The 27,494-nt window shown below is 43.5% G+C and overlaps 1 protein-coding gene across 4 annotated transcripts in view; it reads left to right on the top strand.

Annotated features, from left to right (window-relative positions):
• Positions 1–27,494, top strand: part of zcchc2 (zinc finger, CCHC domain containing 2) — a 71,586-nt gene that overhangs the window by 36,279 nt on the left and 7,813 nt on the right. For 3 of the 4 annotated variants that reach the window (XR_011593295.1, XM_070880335.1, XM_070880334.1), the window contains exons 6-12: positions 9,865–9,947; positions 11,740–11,823; positions 13,340–13,397; positions 14,280–14,409; positions 17,979–18,043; positions 21,003–21,100; positions 24,522–24,647. Coding sequence is in view for 3 of the 4 variants with exons in the window: in XM_070880335.1 (XP_070736436.1) it covers positions 9,865–9,947; positions 11,740–11,823; positions 13,340–13,397; positions 14,280–14,409; positions 17,979–18,043; positions 21,003–21,100; positions 24,522–24,647 (644 nt within the window). In the remaining variant the exon portion in view is untranslated. The remainder of the gene's footprint in view (positions 1–9,864; positions 9,948–11,739; positions 11,824–13,339; positions 13,398–14,279; positions 14,410–17,978; positions 18,044–21,002; positions 21,101–24,521; positions 24,648–27,494) is intronic. The other variant, XM_070880337.1, reaches the window with a different exon arrangement.

Here is a 27,494-nt window from a genome sequence, read left to right as displayed (position 1 = left end):
TTTCTCGTCATACCCCTTGATCCCCCTAGTAGTAAGGACCTCATCTAACTCCTTTTTGAATATATTTAGTGAATTGGCCTCAACAACTTTCTGTGGTAGAGAATTCCACAGGTTCACCACTCTCTGGGTGAAGAAGTTCCTCCGCATCTCGGTCCTAAATGGCTTACCCCTTATCCTTAGACTGTGACCTCTGGTTCTGGACTTCCCCAACATTGGGAACATTCTTCCTGCATCTAACCTGTCTAACCCCGTCAGAATTTTAAATGTTTCTATGAGGTCCCCTCTCATTCTTCTGAACTCCAGTGAATACAAGCCCAGTTGATCCAGTCTTTCTTGATAGGTCAGTCCCGCCATCCCGGGAATCAGTCTGGTGAACCTTCGCTGCACTGCCTCAATAGCAAGAATGTCCTTCCTCAGGTTAGGAGACCAAAACTGTACACAATACTCCAGGTGTGGCCTCACCAATGCCCTGTACAACTGTAGCAACACCTCCCTGCCCCTGTACTCAAATCCCCTTGCTATGAAGGCCAACATGCCATTTGCTTTCTTAACCGCCTGCTGCACCTGCATGCCAACCTTCAATGACTGATGTACCACGACACCCAGGTCTCTTTGCACCTCCCCTTTTCCTAATCTGTCACCATTCAGATAATAGTCTGTCTCTCTGTTTTTACCACCAAAGTGGATAACTTTACATTTATCCACATTATACTTCATCTGCCATGCATTTGCCCACTCACCTAACCTATCCAAGTCGCTCTGCAGCCTCACAGCATCCTCCTCGCAGCTCACACTGCCACCCAACTTAGTGTCATCCGCAAATTTGGAGATACTACATTTAATCCCCTCATCTAAATCATTAATGTACAGTGTAAACAGCTGGGGCCCCAGCACAGAACCTTGCGGTACCCCACTAATCACTGCCTGCCATTCTGAAAAGTACCCATTTACTCCTACTCTGCTTCCTGTCTGACAACCAGTTCTCAATCCATGTCAGCACACTACCCCCAATCCCATGTGCTCTAACTTTGCACATCAATCTCTTGTGTGGGACCTTGTCGAACGCCTTCTGAAAGTCCAAATATACCACATCAACTGGTTCTCCCTTGTCCACTCTACTGGAAACATCCTCAAAAAATTCCAGAAGATTTGTCGTGAAGCATGATTTCCCTTTCACAAATCCATGCTGACTTGGACCTATCATGTCACCTCTTTCCAAATGCACTGCTATGACATCCTTAATAATTGATTCCATCATTTTACCCACTGCCGATGTCAGGCTGACCGGTCTATAATTCCCTGTTTTCTCTCTTCCCTCCTTTTTTAAAAAGTGGGGTTACATTGGCTACCCTCCACTCCATAGGAACTGATCCAGAGTCAATGGAATGTTGGAAAATGACTGTCAATGCATCCACTATTTCCAAGGCCACCTCCTTAAGTACTCTGGGATGCAGTCCATCAGGCCCTGGGGATTTATCGGCCTTCAATCCCATCAATTTCCCCAACACAATTTCCCGGCTAATAAGGATTTCCCTCAGTTCCTCCTCCTTACTAGACCCCCCGACCCCTTTTATAACCGGAAGGTTGTTTGTGTCCTCCTTCGTGAATACCGAACCAAAGTACTTGTTCAATTGGTCCGCCATTTCTTTGTTCCCCGTTATGACTTCCCCTGATTCTGACTGCAGGGGACCTACGTTTGTCTTTACTAACCTTTTTCTCTTTACATATCTATAGAAAGTTTTGCAATCCGTCTTAATGTTCCCTGCAAGCTTCTTCTCATACTCCATTTTCCCTGTCCTAATCAAACCCTTTTGTCCTCCTCTGCTGAGTTCTAAATTTCTCCCAGTCCCCAGGTTCGCTGCTATTTCTGGCCAATTTGTATGCCACTTCCTTGGCTTTAATACTATCCCTGATTTCCCTTGATAGCCACGGTTGAGCCACCTTCCTTTTTTTATTTTTATGCCAGACAGGAATGTACAATTGTTGTAGTTCATCCATGCGGTCTCTAAATGTCTGCCATTGCCCATCCACAGTCAACCCCTTAAGTATCATTCGCCAATCCATCCCAGCCAATTCACGCCTCATACCTTCAAAGTTAGCCTTCTTTAAGTTCTGGACCATGGTCTCTGAATTAACTGTTTCATTCTCCATCCTAATGCAGAATTCCACCATATTATGGTCACTCTTCCCAAAGGGGCCTCGCACAACGAGATTGCTAATTAATCCTCTCTCATTACATAACACCCAGTCTAAGATGGCCTCCCCCCTAGTTGGTTCCTCGACATATTGGTCTAAAAAACCATCCCTTATGCACTCCAGGAAATCCTCCTCCACCGTATTGCTTCCAGTTTGGTTAGCCCAATCTATGTGCATATTAAAGTCGCCCATTATAACTGCTGCACCTTTATTGCATGCACCCCTAATTTCCTGTTTGCCCTCCCAAACATCCGTGGATAACCAAGGAAATAAAGGAGAGTATCAAATTAAAAACCAATGCATATAAGGTGGCCAAGGTTAGTGAGAAACTAGAAGATTGGGAAAATTTTAAACGACAGCAAAGAATGACTAAGAAAGTAATAAAGAAAGGAAAGATAGATTACGAAAGTAAACTTGCGCAAAACATAAAAACAGATAGTAAAAGCTTTTACAGATATATAAAACGTAAAAGAGTGACTAAAGTTAAATGTTGGTCCCTTAGAAGATGAGAAGGGGGATTTAATAATGGGAAATGTGGAAATGGCTGAGACCTTAAACAATTATTTTGCTTCAGTCTTCACAGTGGAAGACACAAAAACCATGCTAAAAATTGCTGGTCACGGGAATGTGGGAAGGGAGGACCTTGAGACAATCACTATCACTAGGGGGAGTAGTGCTGGACAGGCTAATGGAACTCAAGGTAGACAAGTCCCCTGGTCCTGATGAAATGCATCCCAGGGTATTAAAAGAGATGGTGGAAGTTAGAGCAGATGCCTTCGTTATAATCTACCAAAATTCTCTGGACTCTGGGGAGGTACCATCGGATTGGAAAGCAACTAATGTAATGCCTCTATTTATAAAAAAAAAAGGGGGGCAGACAAAAGGCAGGTACCTATAAGCCGGTTAGTTTAACATCTGTAGTGGGGAAAATGCTTGAAGCTATCATTAAGGAAGAAATAGCGGGACATCTAGATAGGAATAGTGCAATCAAGCAGACGCAACATGGATTCATGAAGGGGAAATCATGTTTTAACTAATTTACTGGAATTCTTTGAGGATATAACGAGCATGGTGGATAGAGGTGTACCGATGGATGTGGTGTATTTAGATTTCCAAAAGGCATTCGATAAAGTGCCACACAAAAGGTTACTGCAGAAGATAAAGGTACGCGGAGTCAGAGGAAATGTATTAGCATGGATCGAGAATTGGCTGGCTAACAGAAAGCAGAGAGTCGGGATAAATGGGTCCTTTTCAGGTTGGAAATTGGTGGTCAGTGGTGTGCCACAGTGATCGATGCTGGGACCACAACTGTTTACAATATACATAGATTACCTGGAAGAGGGGACAGAGTGCAGATGACACAAAGATTAGTGGGAAAGCGGGTTGTGTAGAGGTCACAGGCTGCAAAGAGATTTAGATAGGTTAAGCGAATGGGCTAAGGTTTGGCAGATGGAATACAATGTCGGAAAATGTGAGGTCATCCACCTTGGGTGGGGGGTGGGGTGGGGGAAACAGTAAAAGGGAATATTATTTGAATGGGGAGAAATTACAACATGCTGCGGTGCAGAGGGATCTGGGGGGTCCTTGAGCATGAATCCCAAAAAGTTAGTTTGCAGGTGCAGCAGGTAATCAGGAAGGCGAATGGAATGTTGGCCTTCATTGCGAGAGGGATGGAGTACAAAAGCAGGGAGGTCCTGCTGCAACTTTACAGGGTATTGGTGAGGCCGCACCTGGAGTACTGCGTGCAGTTTTGGTCACCTTGCTTAAGGAAGGATATACTAGCTTTGGAGGGGGTACAGGGACGATTCACAAGGCTGATTCCGGAGATGAGGGGGTTACCTTATGATGATAGATTGAGCAGACTGGGTCTTTACTCGTTGGAGTTCAGAAGGATGAGGGGTGATCTTATAGAAACATTTAAAATAATGAAAGGGATAGACAAGATAGAGGCAGAGAGGTTGTTTCCACTGGTCGGGGAGACTAGAATTCGGGGGCATAGCCTCAAAATACGGGGGAGCCAATTTAAAACCGAGTTGAGAAGGAATTTCTTCTCCCAGAGGGTTGTGAATCTGTGGAATTCTCTGCCCAAGGAAGCAGTTGAGGCTAGCTCATTGAATGTATTCAAATCACAGATAGATAGATTTTTAACCAATAAGGGAATTAAGGGTTACGGGGAGCGGGTGGGTAAGTGGAGCTGAGTCCACGGCCAGATCAGCCATGATCTTGTTGAATGGCGGAGCAGGCTCAATGGGTTGGATGGCCTACTCCTGTTCCTAATTATTATGTTCTTACGGCTAAGGGGATCAAGGGCCATGGAGCGAAAGCAGGAAATGGGTCTTGAGGGAATGAGCAGCCATGATCTTGTTGAATGGCGGTGCAGGCTCGAAGGGCCGAATGGCCTACTCCTGCACCTATTTTCTATGTTTCTATATCTTCGACCAATCTTTTCCTCAGGCGGCCGAAGGCTAAAGATAGACTAAAAGAGTTAGGAATACACTTCAGAGAAGTGTAGACTTGGGGCGGGGGGTTGGAGGTGGGGGCTGGGAGACTGGAGGAGGTGATCTGATTGACGTTTATAAAATAATGAAAGGAATAGATTGTGTTCCAGTTGATTTGTTCCAATTAAATAGGTTAGGGAGGGCTAAGGATCACAAATTTAAGTTGTATAAGGCCAGATCTAGGTTAGATGTCAGGAGGTGGTTCTTTTCCCAGAGTAGAGAATTCCTTTAAGCGAGAGCTGGATCTGCTTCTGGCTAGAGCAGAGATCACCTCTTACAGAAGGTAGGTACTGCAGGGAATTCAGGGCCAGTGTGATCTCCTGAACTAGTTTCGCTCGCCTAGATGGGCCAGAGAGGAATTTCCCAGATTCCCCCTGGCCAAATTGACCTGGGTTTCTAAAAATATTTTTTCGCGCCTCCCAGAAGATTGCATTGGGGTGGGGTGGCGAGAAACAAGAAAGATTTGGATTTATATAGTGTCTTTCACGACCACCGGACGTCTCAAAGTACTTTGCAGCCAAATATATACTTTTGGACTGTCGTCATTGTTGTAATGTAGGAAACGGGGCAGCCAATTTGCGCACAGCAAGCTCCCACAAACAGCAATGTGATAATGACCAGATAATCTTTTTTTTTGTTAGTTGATTGAAGGATAAATATTGGCCAGGACAGAATTTCCCTGCTCTTCTTTGAAATAGTGTCATGCAATCTTTTATGTCCACTTGAGAGAGCAGACAGAATCTAGGTTTAATGTCTCATCCGAAAGACGGCACCTTCGACAGCGCCTAGATTTTTGTGCTCCAGGGCCTGAAGTGGGATTTGAACCCACAACCTTCTGACTTAGAAGCGAGTGTGCAACCACTGAGCCACAGCTGACAGCTGAGATGTATATATTGTGATGCACAAGCTATCGCAATTGTGTGGGAAGGGTCGATTGACCAGAGGGTCTTTACTGTCCGTCATTGTTCATATATTCGTACTTTTCTTTTTGGAATTCTATTTCTATTCTCTTTCTTTCCCTCCCCCCCCCCCCCCAATCCCCTTCCTTTATCTAGATTTTGCATTGCTTTCTTGCCCTTGTTAATCTGCTATTTCTCTCCTATCTTGAGCCTCATTTTTCTGCTCTTACATACTTATTAAGCCTGTCTAGATTTGTCTGTTTGCTTTTCCTTGTACTTCATTCTGAAGGTTGGCATCAACCTTTCCAGAATTCACTTTCAGCAGCGGCCCTTCACATGATGTTACAATTTTACTTGTTGCTACTTTTCAATGGCATGTGTTAAAATTAATGATGCCCATTTTGACCCCCTTCTTTGTTTCTCTCATCGGCTGCCCCATATTCCGTACTTGGCCTGAAATTCTTCCCCAGGTGACTTGGCTTCCTTTCCGAGCGGGTTGATGTGCAAGGTACTTTGCCAAAGAGACGAGTCTCTTTCTATGGGTTCCCTTTCTTCGATACAAGGAGCATTCGAGCCTCTGGAATGTTGATCTATCATGGACCCCTCCGGTTTCCCCAAAGGAGAATAAATAAGTGTTTCATCAACTATCCAGTTTAGGACTGCTTAAATTTATCAGCCCAATAGGAGCTGCGACCAAATTGCACCATCCTTGCTGAACTCTACAGTCCCGCATAGAGCTATTGCCAGCATATTAGTAAAGGAATCTCTGTCTAGTACACGGCCAAAATACCATTCAGCAAACCAATAAAAAGGCAACTACAAATAGATGGCTGTGCTTTCACAAGTGGAAAATGTGAGCTGTGCTATGGTGTGCTTGCAAACTACTTCTTCATGCTGAGCTATGTGACAGCCTTCCCTAATTTAGCAAGATATGGCAAGAGCTGTAACCTTGGGGGAGAGAGAAAATGAGCTCCTTTTTTAGGAGGGAAAGGATTAAAGCTGTTTTCACAATTTACATTTCAGATGCAAATGGTTTCTCAAATTTTATTAACCGTTGGCTGCCTGAAAGCATTTAAAGATGCACAATGGAAAAACTGAAGAGGGCAAAGTTATACCTTTAGCTTTTTTTCGGCTGTGTAAAACAATGTGTGGTAAGACGGCATTCTATAGAATGAGTTCCACTACCAGCCGTGGTTCAGTGGGCAGCACTCTTGCCTCTGAGTCAGAAGGTTGTGGGTTCAAGTCCCACTCCAGAGACCTGAGCACAAAAATCTAGGCTGGCACTCCGAGTGCAGTGCTGAGGGAGTGCGGCACTGACTGAGGTGCTGTCTTTCGGATGAGCTGTTCTTTTTAAAAAAAAACATAACTCAGTCAAGCAGAATGGTTTTATGAAAGGGAAATCATGTTTGACAAATTGCTGGTGTTCTTTTGAGGATGTAACGAGCAGGGTGGATAAGGTCTATTTGGATTTCCAGAAGGCATTCGATAAGATGCCATTTAAAAGGTTACTGCACAAGATAAAAGTTCACGGGGTTGGGGGTAATATATTAGCATGGATAGAGGGATTGACTAACTAACAGAAAACAGAGAGTTGGGATAAATGGGTCATTTTCCGGTTGGCAAACAGTACTAGTGGGCTGCCACTGGGATCGGTGCTGGTGCCTCAACTATTTACAATCTATATTAATGATTTCGATGAAGGGACCAATTGTAATGTAGACAAGTTTGCTGATGATAAAAAGATGGATGGGAAAGCAAGTTGTGAAGAGGACACAAGCAATCTGCAAATAGGCTAAGTGAGTGGGCAAAAATTTGGCAGATGGAGTATAATGTGGGAACATATGAGGTTATCCACTTTGGCAGAAAAAATAAAAAAGCTAATTATTTAAATGGAGAAAAATTACAAAATGCTGCAGTACTGAGGGACCTGGAGGTCCTTGTGCATGAACAGAAAAAGTTAGTACACAGGTACAGCAAGTGATCAAGAAGGCAAATGGAATGTTGGCCTTTATTGCAAGGGGGATAGAGTATAAAAGCAGAGACGTCCTGCTACAACTGTATAGGGTATTGGTGAGGCCACTCCTGGAGTACTGCTTACAGTTTTGATCTCCTTATTTAAGGAGGGATATACTTGCATTGGAGGTAGTTCAGAGAAGGTTCACTAGGTTGATTCCTGAGATGAAGGGGTTGACTTATGAAGAAAAGTTGAGTAGTTAGGGCCTATACTCATTGGAGTTCAGAAGAATGAGAGGTGATCTTGTCAAAACAGATAAGATAATGAGGGGGCTCAATAAGGTGGATGCAGAGAGGATATTTCCACTCATCGGGGAAACTAAACCGAGGGGACATCGTCTTGGAATAAGGGGCCGCCTATTTAAGACTGAGATGAGGAGAAATTTCTTCTGAGGGTGGTAAATCTATGGAATTCTCTACCCCAGAGAGCCGTGGAGGCTGAGTCATTGAATATATTTAAGGCGGATATAGACAGATTTTTGAGCGATAAGAGAGTAAAAGGTTATGGGGAGTGGGCAGGAAAGTGGAGCTGAGCCCAAGATCAGATCAGCCATGATCTTACTGAATAGTGGAGCAGCTCGAGGGGCCAAATGGCCTACTCCTATTATTTCTTATGTTCTTAGAGCAGACGGGGCCTCGGTTTGTCAGGTGGGCATAAAAGATCCCATGGCACTATTTCGAAGAGGAGCAGGGGCGTTATCCCCGGTGTCCTGGCCAATATTTATCCCTCAATCAACATCACTAAAATAGATTATCTGGTCATTATCACATTGCTGTTTGTGGGAGCTTACTGTGTGCAAATTGCCTGCCGCGATTCCTACATTACAACAGTGACTACACTTCAAAGGTACTTCATTGGCTGTAAAACGCCTTGGGACATCCTAAGGTCGTGAAAGGCGCTATATAAATGCAAGACTTTTTTTTCTCTGCTTACTGGTTATCACTAGTGTAATGGTTATAAACAAATGTTCTGGTGCTTGTTATTCTGTGCTAAAAGGCCCGAATCTTTAAATGCTACTCCATAAACCTGCTGGAAAAGCAGTTGGCCATAGCAAGTTTCCTCCTAGTGTATAGGACCAATTGAAAATGCGGCAAATGTAATAATGTCGGATTCACACAAAGATGAGTTAATAGTGTAACCATAGGAATGTACAGGGCTGGAAAAGTCATCTAGCTGGTCCCAGAATTCAATATCTATCTCAATTGATTTTCTTGCCAAATGCCTGTCCAACATCCACTTAAAGTTACTGATGTTATTGGCTCTGATTGCTGTCCTGGGACATCATTTTAAATGTGAATTGTTGATTTGTGTGAAATAGTTCCATCTGTTCTGTCATTCACCCGTCCTCTTCTGAACTTCATTTCTTTCCCCCTTGTTCTCTGGGTGGGGGTTATGGTAAACAGTTTCAGGGGTCAACTTGTCAATGCAGTTGAGCATGTTAAATACCTTGAATAAGACCCCATCTCTTACACTTCCTAATGTAAACACATTCAGCTCCTATAGCTGGTGCCAGGGTTTAGATGAGTAGCCATTGCTGCACCTTTTTCCTGCCATGATGTCCTTGCTGTAATTATGGCAACCAGAACTGCGCACATTACTCCAGATGGGGATAAATCAATGCCTTATGTAGGCATACATTCTGTGATTAATGCTCTCCTCAATGCACTGTATGACCCAAGATTATAAATTGTCTTTGCCGCATATTGTCCAGGTGGTTTGATGATCTGACCACCAGATCTTTTTCCTGTACTGTACCCTGTATACTAGCATTTTTATTTATTTCATAGTCTCGTTACTTTTCAAATGACAACACTCAATGTAATGTTCCGTTTCCTGGGTCAGCTGCTCAATCTTTCCAAGAATCCGTGCACGGTGAGCCTGCTCTTGTTTGCAGCCCTCCTACCCACCATCGACCCCTTCATGTCATGATCAAACATTGACAGTTTTGTCTCTCTTCCCACTTCCAAATTAATAATGTACAATGTGAGTAGCAATGGTCTGAGCACTGATCCTTGGGCAGCTAACTGGTCGCTTCCCTCTGCCCCCTTTGTGCAGCATTATCTGCTCATTATCACATTGCTGTTTGCGGGAGCTTGCTGTGCACAAATAAACTGTCACGTTTCCCATTACAATAGTGACTCCACTTCAAAAAAAGTACTACTTTGGCTGTAAAGTGCTTTGCAACATTCTGAGGCTGTGAAAGGCGCTATATAAATGCAAGTCTTTCTTATGGTTATCTCTTGTCTTTGTCCATTAGGCAACTTTTTCTGTCTCCGTCTCGAGCTTTCTTAAAAAGTGAACATGTTCGTGAATTATTCTATGGGACGTCACCTGACTACAGTAAGTAACCAACATTATGCAGGATTGATGAAATCCATGAATGAAATAAACAGTGTGTGCATGCTTCATCTGTTTCCATGTAGGAACGTTGTAAAATACGATTCCATCTCGTTTTTTAAAAAATAAATCTTGGGTTCTCATTGACTCAGCGAGTTGAGATTGAAAACTGGAATTCTAAAACGGAATGCTCGAAACACGCAAGCCAATCGGCATGTGTAAAGAGAAACTGCGTCAGCATTCTGGGTGTAGCTCTTCATCAGAACTGAAAACTAAAAGATAAGGAAGCATGTTAGTACGGTCAGGAGGAAGGGGTGACGGCAGACACTCCAATCACATGGGGGGAGGTAATGCACCAATGATCATCAAGTTGCTTAATAGAAAACTGTTACATGACTGTCTTCAACTCTTTAATCAGAGTACCTGTTTCATGTTATTATTTTTCCAGCCTTCCTAAAATGTATGCTTCTCTTTCAGTTTGGGTGAGAAATAGTTTACAGCCAAAACATTAATTTGTGTTGGCTGTGACTGGGTAACATTTTTGCCTCTTGAGTCACAAGGTTGTGGGTTCAAGTCCCACTCCAGAGACTTGAGCACAAAACTCTAAGATGACACTCCCAGTGCAGTGCTGAGGGAGTACTGTACTATCTGCAATCTTTCGGATGAGACGTTAAACCGAGGCCCCCATCTGTGCTCTGATGGCACTATCTCGAGGGGGGTGGGTGGTAAGAGGGGGAGAGAGTTATCCCCGGTGTCCTGGCCAATATTTATCCCTCAGTCGGCATCACTAAAACAGATGATCTGGTCATTATCACACTGCTGTTTGTGGGAGCTTGCTGTGCTCAAATTGGCTGCCGCGTTTCCTGCATTACAACAGTGATTACACTTCAAAAGTACTTTATTCGCTGTGAAATGCTTTGAGACATCCTGAGGTCATGAAATGCGCTGTAGAAATGAAAAATGTCCTAAGACACTTCACTGAGGCATAAAGAAAAAATAGATGCCAAGCTAAAGGAAGAGATATGTGGGGAGTGGGTGACCAATAACCTGGTTGAAGAGTTGGGCTGCAAGGAGATTCTTGGAGGAGTTAGAGAGGTGGAGAGATTGAGGGAGGGAATTCCAGAGAACGGGGGCCTAAGTTGATTAATGTAAGGCTGCCAGTGATGAAGAGCGAGCGGGTGTCTGAGGCTGGGGTCAGGAATGGAGAGTTTGGGGTTGTAGTGCGGAAGGAGATTAGAAAGATGAGAGGAGCAAGGCGGTGGAGGGGTTTAAACACAAAATTGAGAATTTTAACGTTGCTTTGGAGGACTGGAAGCCAACATAGGTCGGTGAGGACTTGGGATGGTTAGTGGATCAGTGGGATGATGCGTGTCAGATTACAAGCGGCAGAGTTTTCGATGAGCCTGACGTTTGGGTTACAGGAGAGCATCGGAATTAGTCAGGTCTGCCGGTGAACTGAACATGGATGAAGGTTTCAACAGCACGTGGACTGAGGTCAGGGTAGACGAATGTTCTAGCCTCGAAGAAAAGCAGAGTGAGCGACTGAAGGGTGTCCAAGGCATTTGGAGCTCTAAAGGAGAAAACTGACATAGAAACATAAAAAATAGGTGCAGGAGTGGACATGGGAGAGAAACGTCTAGAAACTTTTTCATTGCAGAAGGGGGAGACTTTTTTTTTTTACAGTTGTGTGTGTGTGTGAGAGCCTGTAATTAGCTTGACTTAACAAAGGGCTTTACTGTTGTTTCACTGGAGTATCACAAACACTGTTTTAAATTGCATCTGATTTCTTCTGCAGCTAACTTGCAGCCAGCGTTAAAGTTGTCCAAGTCTGCAGAACAATTCAAAGAAGACAGTTCTGAGGCTTCCAGCCAGGAAGAAGGTACCTGGTTTTACATACTATGCTCTGAGTGTTTTTAACCCTTGCCCTGATCATGAATTGGGAAATCTATATCAGTAGTGTTGTCTATGCTCGAGCACTTTATAGTTCATTCGAGGTGTTCTGTTGAGGAAAGCATTGCCTGACTTGGGGTGTTTCTGTTACGAACGATGATGGCAATAACTATGTCCGCAGTGAATAATGTGGGCAAGAAACACAGCAAAGTTGGCTACTATTCTCTAATTGGATTGTGGGGCCTTTGACATGAAAAGAGCACTGCCTATTTTCAGTTAACTAGTACTTGTTTCTGTTTTAGAAAAAAATAAACTATTCTTACCACTTTTTACGAGTCTTTCCAGTTCTGGGTTTCAGGCCCTTGGAACTAGGGTGAAGACGAGAGAAGTAAACTGACCATGTATCTTTTTTTTCCTTCCTTTCTCTTCTCTTTTGCCACCGCCCCCCCCCTCCCCCCCAAAAAAATATCCAATCTGCCACTGTTAATGTAAATGTTTTGAAATTTCAGGGTCGGCAAACAAACCAGTTAAATGCAAGTTTTTAGCCCAGTAGCAGTGTGCTAATGCAGTTGAGGTTAATGTGGTGCTTAATTGGATCAGCTGGCGGTGCTGTTGCATAAAAAACATTAAGTTCAAATTGAATTTTTAAAGGAATAGTCTGAGGCTATAAGATTTACTTTTCTTTTATATAAAAAAAAAAGTGGAGCCTAGAGCAGAGTAGTCTTAAATGATGGTGATTCTGTTGTGTCTCCACATCCTTGCGTCACAACTCGTGAGTTGAAGCTTTAAAAAAAATTCAATACGTGTCTATAATTTGAAATAAATGCGGCATTGTAAAGCTTCATCTCGAGTGTTCCTTTTACCATAAATTGTTAACATTCCAGTGGTCCATCATGTCTCTGCTCTCATCAATGTAGTCAGTATCTACTTTATTCGTTCACAGGATGTGGGTGTTGCTGGCAAGGCCGGCATTTATTGGCCATCCCTAATTGTCCCTTGAGAAGGTGGTGGTGAGCTGCCTTCTTGAACCGCTGCAGTCCGTGTGGTGAAGGTGCTCCCACAGTGCTGTTAGGGATGGTGTTCCAGGATTTTGACTCAGTGACCATGAAGGAACGGCCGATATATTCCCAAGTCAGGATGGTGTGTGACTGGGAGGGGAACGTGGAGGTGGTGGTGTTCCCCTGCGCCTGCTGCCCTTGTCCTTCTAGGTGGTAGAGGTCGCGGGTTTGGGAGGAGCTTCGGTCATTTCTCGTCCTGTCCTTCCTGTCCTTCCAAGGCACCATTTTTGTTGTGCAAGGGGTAGCCTAGTATGAAATGCAGTTCGAGGCTACCTACTTTTTGATTAGAAAACTGAAATTAAAGAGCTTACAGATAATACACTTGTCACGAGGATCCTTTCAAATCAGGGGGGTGGGGGGTCGAAATTGATCCTTCAGGATTAGTTACTTTAAGGTGGGAAAAGTTTGGTAGATCATTTTTAAATACAATTTTTGATATTTTTCTAGATGGGCAACAGCAAGCGATTCATCATAAGAAAAACATGGGGAAAACGATAGGCTGCAGGTAAGTCTAGTAAAGTCAGGTTTTCTCCTCTGTTAATGCTGACCTGTCGGGATGGTTCAGGTTCGCGCTGAACTCATTCAGTTAGCTTGCAATTCAAAAGAATATGAGAAACATTTTGAAGGTTTTGATTCGGTTTTTTTTTATCCTTACTAAGTTACTTGTATTGAGTTTAACTCTGGCACACTTTTCCTGTAGTAGGGATTTGCTGGACTGGTGGAATATTTTGCAAGGTGTGTCTGCCAATTGTGTATAAATAGTATACTTTAAACTTTATACAACCGCACCCTCCATTTCAAACAAGATGGATTTATAAAGTGCAGTAAATCTGTCTTCAGTTTTATGAATAGATTTTCTAAATTTCCTTAAGGACTTTTTGGTTCAAACTTTTCAGTGAAAATGTAAGGAAATTTACATTCTTGCTTCTCCATTCTTTAACAAATGCAAAAATGATGCCAAAATTCTGATCTTTGGCATTTACTCTTTTTTTTTCATGTTTAAGTACTGCTGCTAAACTCTGGGTGAAGCTTACTTCCAATTAGCAAGATTTGCTGGCTCTTTCCAACCGTCCAGTAGTAGTAATTGGCTCTCTTGGGGTCAGCACGCTTTTTAAAATAATTTTATAATTTTGTAATTTCAATAGAAATGAGGGTGAGAATAGAGAAGGATAACATCTTAATAAAAAGTCTAACCTTTTTAAGAGGACTGCGGCTAAATTCAGTATTCATGGTGCACACTTCCACTGTCCATTGCACTGAATTAAATTTAGTTCATTGTTGATGGAGGTCTGTAGTGGCGCACACTCTCTGACACCCCTATAGGTCATGTTTAACGATCATTCTGTTGTGATTTTTGTTTTCCTCAATATTTCTCTCTCCCTTGCAGTGCCTCTGGTGTAAAATCTCCAGGGGACGGTGTGGGCTTACAGCACTCTGAACAGAATGGTGTACTAGACTGGAGGAGAAGGAACTACAGCACGAAACACAACGACCACTGTACAGCGGTGCTGGAACATGTGGGTGTGAAATTTGCTTGACTAAATTGATGATTCTTTTTTAAGGCGCACACTGAATTCTCTATACTGCATGGCTGTCCTTCATATCTCCATGGTTACTATCCAGCACTTCTGTATTGAATATTTTGGTACATGTCTCTTTCACCTTGACTTTTTTTTAACTTGAGTAATCTTGCTTAACAGCTGAAGTGTTTCTTTCCCCTGGGGCGGGGGGGACGGGAGGGGGAGAGAAAGAAAGACTTGCTATTTCAGTGCTCTACAGTCAGCAGAGAGCTGATGGGTTGACATGAATTACAAGAGCCATCAGTGAGTGAGTCCTATTACCCAACTAGTACTGAAATGTCCTGCCTTGGGCACCTCGCCAGTTCACGACAGGAAGAGACTACATGTTGCAGTTACTACTTAAACGCTTGAGTTCTTCAAGTTCGTAATCTTGGGTGAAACTGATGAATTTCGGTGGAATGGAAGAAATCTAAAACTTCTAACAAGTAGTGAGATTTATCATTTTGAAAGAAAATGTTCCCGTCTTTCTTCTTGTCTCGATTGGACTAATTATTTTGGGAGTGCTACTTCCTTCCTGTACACAGGCCTCAGTGTTCTGCCTCCCTTAGTAATGCTGGCATTCCAGGCATCCAGTGTTGCCAATAATGACGCACGCAGGATCACTCGTTGCCACCTCATTTAAGTGCGCCCACCCATATTTGAACAGGCACTCCTGGCCGCCGGCGGAAATTACTCTAGAAAATCTGACTGGCAAAGAAAGGGGCGAGGGTCCGCTTCCACTGATTCCTAAATCAGTTTTCTGCCAGTGTCTGTCCCAGTACTGCCGAAAAACTGTTGTCACGGCAGTGGGAAATAATGCCTAATATGTAGTATAATAGCTAAACCTCAGTCTCTGCGCTCTGGCTACGTTTTGGCCTGAGGGCTGCAGTGTTCGGTGTGTCACCTTAAAGTCCTGTGACATCTATGACTTCCTGCTGAGCCCCTTGTACCCCAAAAAAGTCCGCTCTAAAGCTATTTTGGAACGTGCATGGAACATTAACTTCCCTTGCAACCTCAAAAGCATGATTTGTATTGTGAAAATGATTGATTAGTCCTAATGTTGAGTGAAAGAAATGAAAATGTGATTTTTTTTTTATATATGCTGCAAACTCGACCCAGCATCTTGATGTTTGAATTTGGTCCCGTATGCCAGCAAAGGCCTAGCTGGGATAGATTTCAATGTGGTGATTCTCGGAGTTGACTTTTCTCTCCAGCCTCCATTACTTGCTACTTACCAGCAGGACTATTGGAGATTTTTGGGGTTGAGTCCGGTTTCAACGATCAAGGTGGTTATGGCACTGAGTTGAGAACTCTTAAATTAATGGGAAATTATTTTGTAATCTGCAATTCTGTGGCTGGTATAACATGGGTTAATTGTTAATTTGGTGGGCGGCAGATGTAAAAGTTGTAGACCCAGGATTCTATATTTGCTAGCCAAAGGCGAACATTAAACCCGTAGCATGAAGAAAAGCACAGAGGGCGACTGGAAAGAAAATAGATTTTGAAAAAGAGGTGGAAGTGATAAATAGGTATGCATATCTGGGAATTTGCATCGCGTTTGGTTGGGCATACAAGGAAGAGGGAAGAGGATGTGGTGTTCTCTGGAGAGGATTCAGTTCTTCCAGCCAGAAGACATGCAGTATCGGATGTCAACACTGAGGCTGGGGTTCAACTGGCAATTCTTTGAGGCAGTGAGGTGGACCCCGGTGAAAGCACTGAAGCAGAAACTGGATGTTTTGGAATGTGCTGTGCCGGGGCAGATGCGTGAGGAGTGACTCAAGCGCAGTAGTAGCATGGTAGTGATGCATGTGTAACCGTGTAGCTGAAGGCTTGTAATCCCTCCTCAAGAGCTAGAGTTGATCAAATGGATTCCAGTTGGAAAATAGGCCACATAGAAGGTCGAAGTTGAGATGATTGGACTGTGTGTGTGTGTGTGTGTGTGTATATGTGCGTGGAAAGTTTGTAATGGTAGATGGGTGTAGGAAGAGGCAGAAAGGGCGAGGGAGATGGCACGGTCCTGTGGTCTGTGGCTGAGCTGTTTATGTTGAGATACATGGTCTAGTGTAATATTGACCTGTATAGATCAGTAGATCCCAGGTTTGATTCCCAGTCCTTGCTAAATTACCTGATGTCGCTTAGCAGTTGGGGTGCAATCATTTACCCTGAGCAAGGGAGGGAGGAAATCGGCCTGGAATTCCATTCCTGATTTGCTATCCAGTGACCCCTGCTGGTGGGTGGGTGTATATCTGATGTGATAGAATTGGGCTTGATGCTTTCATGCTGAAATAGTCCTTTGACGCTTGCTGTCTAGACTCGCGCGTGAAGAATGAGCACTTCTGCGAGGTACCAGAAGATGGTTGGTGCCTCTTGGGACCATAATCCCAACAAGAATAAACTTCTTCCCAAATGTTCTCGTTTTTCTCTCCTCTTCTGAAAGTGCTGCTGTAAATGAAGGAAGGATCAGTGAGGACCTATATTGTGACTGGTAACCATGTGCAATGGACCAGTTATCAGCGAGCTGTGCAATTGTGCATTGTTAAAGGGTTCACTTCTATATATTTTACAGGGAAGACAAAGCATTTGAAAGAGAATCATAAAATGATACTGCACAGAATGAGGCCATTTCGGCCCATCGTACCAGCTCTTTGGTCGAGCCATCCAATTACTCCCATTCTCCTGCTCTTTCCCCATAGCCCTGCCAATTCTTTCTCCAAGTATTTATCCAATTCCTCATTGGATGTTACTGTTGAATCTGCTCCCATCGCCCTTTCAGGCAGTACATTCCAGATCACAACAACCCGCTGCATAAAAACATGTTTCCTCATTTCCCTCTGGTTCTTTTGCCATTCACAAATCTGTGTCCTCTGATTCTCGATTCTTTAGCCACTGGAAACAATTTCTGCTTATTTACTCTTATCAAAACAGTTCATGATTTTGAACACCTCCAATCAAATCTCCTCTTAACTTTCTCCACATAACTAAAGTCCCTTTTTCTTGGTAGCATTCTAGTAAATCTCCCCTGCACCCTCTCCAAGGCCTTGATCCTTCCTAAAGGCTTGTGGCCAAAAGTGAACACACTACTCCAGCTAAGGTCTAGCATAACTTCCTTGCTTGTGTGTTCTCTTCCTCTGTTAATGAAGCCAATGTTCCGATATGTCTTTTTACAAGGCTTCTCAACATCCTGCCACCTTGAAATATTTGTGTGTGCATAACCCCAGGTGGCTCTGTGCTTGAACCCCCTTTAAAATTGTACCATTTAGTTTACAATGTAATGTAGAACTGCGGAGAGTTTTTTTAAAAATTGTGATTTTTGTCAGGCTGTTTTCCAGTGTTTTATACACCTGTAAATGAACATGGTACCAGTATTTGCTGTGGTTTAGAATGTTGGAGTATATAGTACGCAGGAAAAACACGGCAGTTCTGATTACAGTCATTCCTGTGTCTCAGCTGGTGCTAATCTTTACTTACTGTGTCTCCAGATATTCAAATGGATTCTGATCATGCATTTTTTCCCCCGTCCATTGTAGTGTTTGTCAGAAGATAAAAGAAATTCTTCACCTGGGAGTAAGCAGCTGAACACTCAGACAGACATGTATGTATGAGTTAAGATTCTGGGAGAGTGTTAAATGTTCTCTTGCTGTTTATTTATTTGTTTAAAATAAGTATTAAGGTGGGTAAGGAATTCTAGCTTGAAGGGCTGAGGAAAGAATGAGTTGGAATAGAACCGTGCAAATCTTTATTTCAGGTCAGAGAGGAGGAAAAGGCAGGTAGTATGTTGAGCTGCAGCCTGGATTGGAGAGCTGAAATAACTGCCAGGGTTCCTGGTCCTGATTGCTGGCCCTTGATCCAGGATAGTGCTTGGGTAAAGATTGGATCAAACATGGCTGCACTACCCAACATGCTTATGGGAGGCTTCTAAACACTCATTGTTTAAGTTGCTTCATGAAGAATGGCACTGAGGTATTTGCTGATGGCTCCAATTCAACGATCCTTACACAAGAAAATAAGAATTAGGAGCAGGAGTCGGCCATACGGCCCTTCGAGCCTGCTCCGCCATTCAATAAGATAATGGCTGACCTTTGACCTCAACTCCACTTACCGCCTAGTCCCCATATCCTCGATTCACTTCGTGCCCAAGAATCTTTCGATCTATTTCTTGAATATACTCAACAAGTGAGCAGCCACAGCCCTCTGGTGTGGAGATTTCCAAAGATTCACAGCCCTCCGAGTGAAGACATTTCTCGTCAAAAAAGGAGCAGTAGCAGTATGGATACAAAATTGGCTGAGGGATGGAAAACAGAGTTGTGGTGACTGGCTGTTTTCGGACTGGAGGGGAGGTATACAGTGGCGATCCCCAAGGTTCAGTACTAGGACCACTGCTTTTTTATGACTTGGACTTGGGGGTACAGGGCACCATTTTCAGATGACACGAAACTTGGACGTGTGGTAAACAGCGACAGTGAGCAAGATAGTAATAGACTTTAAGAGGCTCTAGACAGGATGGTGGAATGGGCGGTCACATGACCATTGAACGCAGAGAATTGTGAGGTGGTGCATTTTGGTAGGAAGGATGAGGAGAGACCATACACTTAACAAAGCAGTTAATAAAGCGTATGGGATCCGAGGCTTTATAAATAGAGGCATAGAGTACAAAAGCTGGGAAGTTATGCTAAACCGATACAAAACACTAGTTCGGCCCCAGTTGGAGTAGTGTGTGCAATTCGGGCACCCCACTTTAGGAAGGATGTGAAGGCTTTGGAGAGGGTACAGAAGACATTTACGAGAATGGTTCCAGAGATGAGGGATTACAGTTGCGAGGATAGACTGGAGAAGCTGGGATTATTCTCCTTGGAGCAGAGAAGGCTAAGTGGAGATTTGATTGAGGTGTTTAAAATCAGATTTAGATAGAGAGAAACTGTTTCCAATGGCTGAAGGGTTCATAACGAGACGGCACAGATTTAAGGTGATCAGCAAAAGAACCAGGCGCGACATGAGGTTTAAAAAAATGTTAATCCAACGAGTGGTTAGGATTTGGAATGCACTGTCTGATAGGATGGTGGATACAGATTCAATAGTAACCTTCAAAGGGGAAATAGTTGGAGCAGAAAAAAAATTGAAGGGATATGGGGAAAGAAGGGGGGAGTGGGACTACTCTTCAGAAGAACAGTGACAGACTCTGGGCCAAATGGCGGCCTCCTGTGCTGCACTATTCTATGATTGTTTGTATAGTATCAGGCAATCCCTTGTATCGAGGATGACCCGCTTCCACACCAAAAAGGGATGAGTTCACAGTTGTTTCAATGAGGGACCTGACAATCTAAGTCCTGAACTACATACTAAAGGGTGGAAGATGCCTGTGCATGGATTCTTTTAATGTGGGGTGACCAGATCTCAATCCTAAATGACCGATCCCTTATCCTGAGACTTATGCCCCCTAGTTCTCGACTCCCCAGCCGGGAAAAACAGTGTCTCAGCATCTACCTTGTCAAGCCCCCTCTTGTTAAAAGAAAAATTGTACATTTCAATGAGATCACCTCTCATTCTTCTAAACTCCAGAGATTATAGGCCCAATCTACTCAATCATTCCCCATAGGACAATCCTCCCATCCCAGGGATCAATCTAGTGAACCTTTGTTGCACCCCCTCTAAAGCAAGTATATCTTCCTATAGTAAGGAGACCAAAACTGTATGCAGCTCTCCTCACCAAAGCTCTATATAATTGCAGCAGGACTTCCTTCCTTCTTGTACGCCCACCCCCTTTGCAATAAAGGCCAACATACCATTTGCCTTCCTTATTGCTTGCTGTATGTGCACGTTAACTTTCTTGGATTTGTGTACCAGGATACCAAATCTTCTGAATACCAACCTTTACACACTCCTTTTCAAAAAATATTATTTTCTATTCTTTCTACCAAGGTGTCAGTTAGCTTGTTTTGGGGAGGTAGGGGAGGGGTGAAAGAGGAAAAAATTGGGGCGGTTGAGGGAAAATTGCAGTTTTACAGTAATCATAAATATATTGCAGACTTAAACTGAAATTGCCTATCATTATGCAGAAAAACATTCCCATACAGCTTAACAGAAATCAACTGTACCATTAGTGTGTACTATAGACATTCTTGTCAAATGGTGTTTACTTCACTTTGGCAAATGTCATAAGATTTGTAGGGGAAAGCCTGTGTTTGTACGGCAGCTTATCCTAGCAAGAGGTTTAGATGTCTTGCTATATTCACTAGATTTGTGTTTTCAAACTGTGCGACAAGTACAATGTAACAGGACACAACCTTTGGCTTCCTTTTATACACCAGGGCAATCATCAATGTTCCCCGTTAAATTTTGGGTGCGCGGGGCCATTCAAATTACCACGTGCACGTTTCTTGACATCAGAATACCATGGAGCTGGCTGCATGGGACCTGCAGATTGCCGTGCAGCCACACAGCTAATCAAGAACACTGGCAGTCATTAGGAAGAATTTTGGAGTTGGGGGAAGAGAAAGAAGTATTTAGTCTTTGTGATCCATCCCTACTTATTTTATCCTTTTGCTTTTTAACAGTAGTCACAAGGTGGACCGAGGGAGTCACAGGACACCCGTTAGTAATGGTATTCTTCGAATCCCACCCGTGCAGCATGTGTGGACTGGGCCAGGAAAAGGTAAGGACTGTCGTCATCCACGTCACTCCCGCAGCCATTTATGGCTATTTATGTGTATATGTCATTTTATATTCTAGTCAATCTCCTGTGGCATTGCTTCGGGGAAGTCCAGAGTAAGGATAGTAGTCAAGAATCAGTGGGCATGGGGATAAAGTGGAGTGGGGGCTGATGGAAAGGAAGAGGTGGTGGCAAACGTTCTCGGCTGGTGGGTGAGGGAATTAACACTTTGCTGGGAGGTTGGGTTAAAGCCTGCCAAGGATGTGGGCAAAGTGACTATGCATTGGGCGGGGAGGGGAAGGGAAGAGAGATTGGGAGGCCGTCAAAGTAGCTAAGTTGGGGGAGTCATGGCAATGTTGCTCAATCAATGTCAACATCACAACTTGGGGGCGGCGGGGGGCGGGGGGGAGTTGGGCTGAAGAGGACCTTTACGGTCATTACCATCACGCTCAAAAGTCTCCGTCACTTGATGCCGAGTGGCCTCAAAGATGTCCGGCACATGGGCCCTCCACCCTCTCTTTCATTATAGTTCGGATGAACTTCTTAAGCTGTCTTAAAGGGAGGGGAATTCATTCTTTAGCAGACTATTTCAGTTGTGAGGACGGTGTGTGACCACTGAGGTTGGGGGGGTGGGGACATTGTACCCAGGGGTTTATGATCACTCAATAGGGGAGGTGGATGCAAAATGCAAACCTATGGTAAACGGGAAGAGAGAAATGTGGGTTCTGAGGGACGCTGACTTGGGAGGTATGAGTAGTGTGAAACTAGGTGGTCAGTAATTCTGTGCAGACCTGCTGAGGGGAAACTGTATTCTTTGGGGTTTGTTGCTTAATCTACCTGGATTCCAGCTGGATTAATTTAAGAACTGGAGTAGCATTATGGTGCTTGGTAACACGTTACTTTGTGTTTGTTTAGAGATTACTTCACTTGCACTCTCTATTCCTCGGGCACAGGGGTTACTGGGTTTTCCAAAAACGCTTTTTTTTGCTCTGTGTGGTGAGAACTTTCAGACAAACCAGCGGAACCTGCTTTTTTTTGCTGGATATTTCTTCACAAAACTACTTTGAGTTGTGCAGATTGCTGCATCATCTTGCTACATTTCCATTTTAAGTCCACCAATAAAACCTAGTGAAAACAACTTACTGAACTTAATTGTTGAAATCCATTTTATATTGCTCAAGTTAGTTTTACAAAATGATGGTCGGAGGTAATGACTTTACCAGCAAGAATTTAATGTGTAATACTCGTTTTTTTTTTATATAAAGGGTCTACAAAGATAGCAGTTGGTAACCTTTCTGTTTTACTATTGTTTTGGTAAGCCGTGTAAGTAAGAGCTGAGTAAGTAGTTGAGACAAAAGGCATTAATAGTTCCAAAGGAAATGTTGCAATTAAAATTTAACTTCAGTTGGTGGTGTAAAAGTTTCTACCATCAGAGTGGAAAATATACCTCAGCAACTGTAACTCGACAAGTAAGGCAGAGAAAAGATTTAGAAAAGATCCCTGGGATGAAAAAGCTGTCCCATGAGTGATTGAGTAGATTGATTCGATACTCCGGAGTTTAGAAGAATGAGAGGTGATCTCATTGAAACATACAAGATTCTGAGGGGGCTTGACAGGGTAGATGCTGAGAGGTTGTTTCCCCCGGGCTGGAGGAGTCACAGTCTCAGGATAAGGGGTCGGCCATTTAGGACTGAGATGAGGAGTGAATTTCCTCACTCGGAGGATTGTGAATCTTTGGAATTCTCTGCCCCAAAGAGTCGTTGAGTATATTCAAGGTTGAGATTTTTGGGCTCATGGGGAATCAAGGGATATGGAAATTGGACGGGAAAGTGGAGTTGAGATCGAAGATCAGCCATGATCTTATTGAATAGCGGTGCAGGCTCGAGGGGCCGTGTGGCCGACTCCTGCTCCTAATTCTTATGTTCTTATGAGTCAGTGCTTCGCTGGCACTTGCCTTGCAATATACGGACAAATGATTGTAGCCAGGATCCGTACCGTCAGTACTTAGCAGAAACCCCAGATAATTGGCTTTTGTTAGCAAGCTGATTTCTAAAGCCACTGGAGGCATTAGTACCATTGAGGGGAGTATAACTGTAACTAACGGAACAGTTTCAATTGGATCTTTTTCCCCATTCCAAAACTGCTGTCATTTAATTGCTGCAAAGATTACAGAATCCCCTATATTGTGAATCATGTACTTGGAAAGCTGACTGCAACTTGATTAGACACCCTTGTGGAAAATGTTATTCTATATTTCAGTATTGAAGTTGCATTGAGTGAATAAGGAATATTCTAACTGATGGATGTGGAGGTGCTGCTTCCACCGTGCATCGATCACCCAGCATCATCAACATATGTTAACGTCCTCTGTCCCTACTTCAGTTTTTACATTCCTCAGCTTTTTGTAACAATGCAGTACTGCTCTCGCACTACTAACTATTAGGAAATCTGAAATAAAAACAGAAAATGCTGGAAACGCTCAGGCAGCGTCTGTGGAGAGAGAAACGGAGTTAACGTTTCAGTCGATGACCGTTTGCCAGTTCTCATGAAAGGTCTCTCTGATTTCAGATTTCTACCATCCGCAGTAATTTTTGCTTTTGCATTAGGAAGTCTGAGGCAGTGATGGAGGCCGTTGTTTCTTTTATCCCTGTAGTGTGGTGGGGTAGGGAGGGATGCTTGGTTTCTGCTTGGCGCCTGCAATGACCTACATTAACAATGTAGGAACGAATGCTGAGAGCCAGAATCCTACCGCTCTGTTGCATTGGAGCTTGTGGGCAACACTTCCAGTCATGAACCATTTTGACTTTGAGGCTGTAGCATCACCTAGTGGCCAAGATAAAGTATAGCACTCACTACCTTTATTGCTATCCGTTTGAGAAATTCCCTTTTGATCCAACATCAAGTGATATTTCTGATATTTGCTCTCATCCGATGCAATCTAATTGCAGATTTTCTTTCAGTTTAAGAATTAATTGTTGTGTTGGGTATCATTGACTCTGTCCTTCATTACATTTTAAAATGCTTTTGCCATTGTAAAATTGTATATAAATACTTTTTGGCATGTTTTGCAAAATCATCTGGTGGTGTAACTGTAGGGAGAATATAAATTTTCCAACCTGGCAATTGGTTTGAGATGGGGAGGGGGTTAAACAACAGCTGGGTTTCCCTAATCACAGCAAATGAAGTGGTTCCTGCAGCACACCTCCCAGTCGCAGAGTGGACTGAGTGGTGATGGTTTAGCCCAAACTGTCCTGCGCACTTGGCTGAAGGACAAGGAATGAGAAAGTAAAGAGAAGCAAACTAAAGTATTTTGCAAAAGAATGCCATGGATTACATAGCCTGTACCTGTGCGTCATCACGCCGCAGACTGAAAAGGTGATTGGCTTTATCTTATTACTCAATGGCACCTACCTGATTGTTTTAGAATTAAGAGATGTTGGCTCTGGTCTGGAGGCATGTGGAGACAGCTCTTCAGAAAGTTACAGTTCTCCCTCCAGCCCAAGACACGATGGGAGAGAGAGCTGTGAAAGTGAAGATGAGAAAGACAAAGGTGAGTTTCTTTTCATTTCTAAAATCCCTCTCGATTGTTTTTTTTAACAACCTGCAATCAAACAAGTCGTCATTTTTTTCTGACACCATGTGGATGCTTAAAGAACTTGACTTGCAAATGCATTTTAACTTTAAGCAGATAATGAAAGCTGGTGGGTAACGTTATGGTGGACTAACTGGATCTCACCTGGGTATTTGATGCAACTAAAATAGTTGCAAACTAACAGGTGTCCAAAAAAACTTTAGCGCCGAGGTGTAAATGAAGATGAATTGTAAAACGATAAATAATTGTAACAAAATGTGGGAGGTGTTTTTTTTTCTTGATGTTTGTAATATTTTGGAGTGCCTTGTGTAACAAACTACAGGTTGAACCTCCCTTATCCTGAACCCTCGGGACCTGGCCTGTTCTGGATAAGGGATTTTTCCAGGTGAGGGGTGGTCACGTTAAATTGGATGGTACAGGTACTGAGCATTGGGATATCAGGGCTGGCTGGCTTGGGGCTAGGACTGCAGCAGAGAGATCATGAGGTGGGTGGGGGTGGCAGTGGGTCAGGCCAGCGATTGCGGGAGTCTGCAGCGAGGAAGGACGTCAATTTATTCATGTCTGAGTTCTGCGCATGCGCCACCTGGGGCCGGGAATGGTTCTGGACGAGGGGTGGTTCCGGATAAGGGAGTTCTGGATAAAAGAGGTTCGACCTGTACCATAAATTAATGCCAATTTAGAATTGCCTTTAATCATTTACGGAGGTGTGTGGGGGACCTGACCCATCCACCTCCATGGCACGAACCTGGTATTGCAGTACTTCCAGGAACGGTGCAGTGGCTCTAGGCCTTTTGGCTAAGAGCATTGGCGCAGAGTGATCCTTGAATGGGCCCAAGGTGACCTGGCGTTTGTGATTTGACAAAGAATTGGAACGATTGGCTACGAATTTAAAAAAAAAAATTTACTTCTCTCATTTAGTTTGAAATTGAAGTGTCAAACTATTGTGAGCATTTATTTTAAATATTTTGAAAACTTTTAGGGAGGGTGGGGCAGTCAAGCGATGTGGTCAAAATTACCTGAATGCAAACGCATTTTTGTTTTCTGTAGCTAGCAGCCTCGTTTGACCATTTACCTGCCCGCCCCCAATTCCCTTGCTGGGTAAGCCATTAATATTCTCTGCTTAGTGCCTTTGTGCTCAATATGGCTTAGAATGGTAACTGAATGTAGTGCATCAGGCCTTTCCCCGTGCCTGCATTTTTACACCTACCTTGGTTTATTGGCGATGTGGTAATCCATCACCTTGTACTGTCCACGTGCAGCTGTGAGTCCCCAGCCTGCAACTTGTGCTCCTCCGACACTGGATTGCTCCTCGTTCCCAGCTATCTTTGCTCTGTTGACAGCTGCTCCTTCGGTCATTGTGCCCTTGCTCCTTGGAACCTTCCTCCCCAAATCTCATCCCTTACTACCTTTCTCTCTCCTTCAAAAGCCTCCTAAAATTAAAACTAGTCTGCTAACCCTGCCCCTTCCCTTCAGCTGCTATGCAAGAGTTGTTATAAAAAATACCAGTTGTGCCTGTTGTCAAATCTGCCATGCGTTGAATGCACTGATTCTGTTAAATTGATCACAGGGATGTCCACTGTTGCTTCGATCTTGGGTCCTGATGTTCCACTTGTAAATGTGACACTGGGTATTTCCATCTAAGTTAGGAGCAAGAAAGAGTGAAAGTATATATTGTGATTTTCAGGATGTACTGAAGGTGCTTCACAGCAAATTAATTACTTTGGAAGTGTGGTCACTGTTGCATAGGCAGATGTGGTCACCAATTTGTACATAGCGAGATCCAAACAGCAAATGTGCTAAATCACCGGTTAAATCGTTTTTTGTGGTAGTGGTCGAGGGATTAACTATTGGTTGGGGACAAGGAGAGAATTCCCTACTCCTCTTCAAATTGTACCATGGGTATTTTGCCTCCAGCAGGCAGACAGGGCCTCGGTTTAATACAACCATTTGAAAATTGGCACCTCCAATTATTGTGGCATCCCCTTGAGCTTGCACTTGGTATATTATATGCACAAGTTCTGGAGTGGGACTTGAACCCACAACCTTGAATCCAAGATGAGAGCGCTACCATTGAGCCAGGCTGTCGCGTATGGCACGGATAATGTAGTATTACCAGATATCTCTTCGAAAGTTGTCTTGTGTTTGATCGTTACTTTTTGATCAGAATATTTTTCTTTCAGCTGTTGTACCAAATGCTCCCAATCTATTTCTATGCAGCATTAGCATGTTGTCTATATGCAGTGTGTGTTTCAAATGTTATAGTAAGAATATTACAATCTGGATATGTCATTGCATCCGTGGGCATGAGCTAAATGCAAAATTTGGAACTTCGCTTATTTAAAATACAAGCATGATGGATACCCTCTGTAACCAAACTTTGACTTCCCAAACACTGCTAAATCTACAGTCTGTTGTAACCATTGGGAGAAAATCGTTTTTTTTTCATTAGTTCAGGGGCTGTGGATGTCGCTGGCAAGGCCAGCATTTATTGCCCTCGAAGGTTATGGTGAGCCGCCGCCTTGAACCGCTACAGTCCGTGTGGTGAAGGTGCTCCCACAGTGTTGTTGGGGGGGGAGTTCCAGGATTTTGACCCAGTGGCAATGAAGGAACAGCCGATATATTTCCAAGTCAGGATGGTGTGTGACTGGGAGGGGAACGTGGAGGTGGTGGTGTTCCCATGCGCCTGCTGCCCTTGTCCTCCTAGGTGGTAGAGGCCGCAGGTTTGGGAGGTGAAGAAATATAAAATGACAGTACAATAGAGCGGCAGTTTTGTGCCACATGCCTAATTTCAACTGAAATTTTCAA

This window comes from Pristiophorus japonicus, chromosome 5 (assembly GCF_044704955.1).
Source record: "Pristiophorus japonicus isolate sPriJap1 chromosome 5, sPriJap1.hap1, whole genome shotgun sequence".
NCBI classification, from domain to species: domain Eukaryota; kingdom Metazoa; phylum Chordata; class Chondrichthyes; family Pristiophoridae; genus Pristiophorus; species Pristiophorus japonicus.
This window is presented reverse-complemented; position numbering and strand designations above follow the sequence as displayed.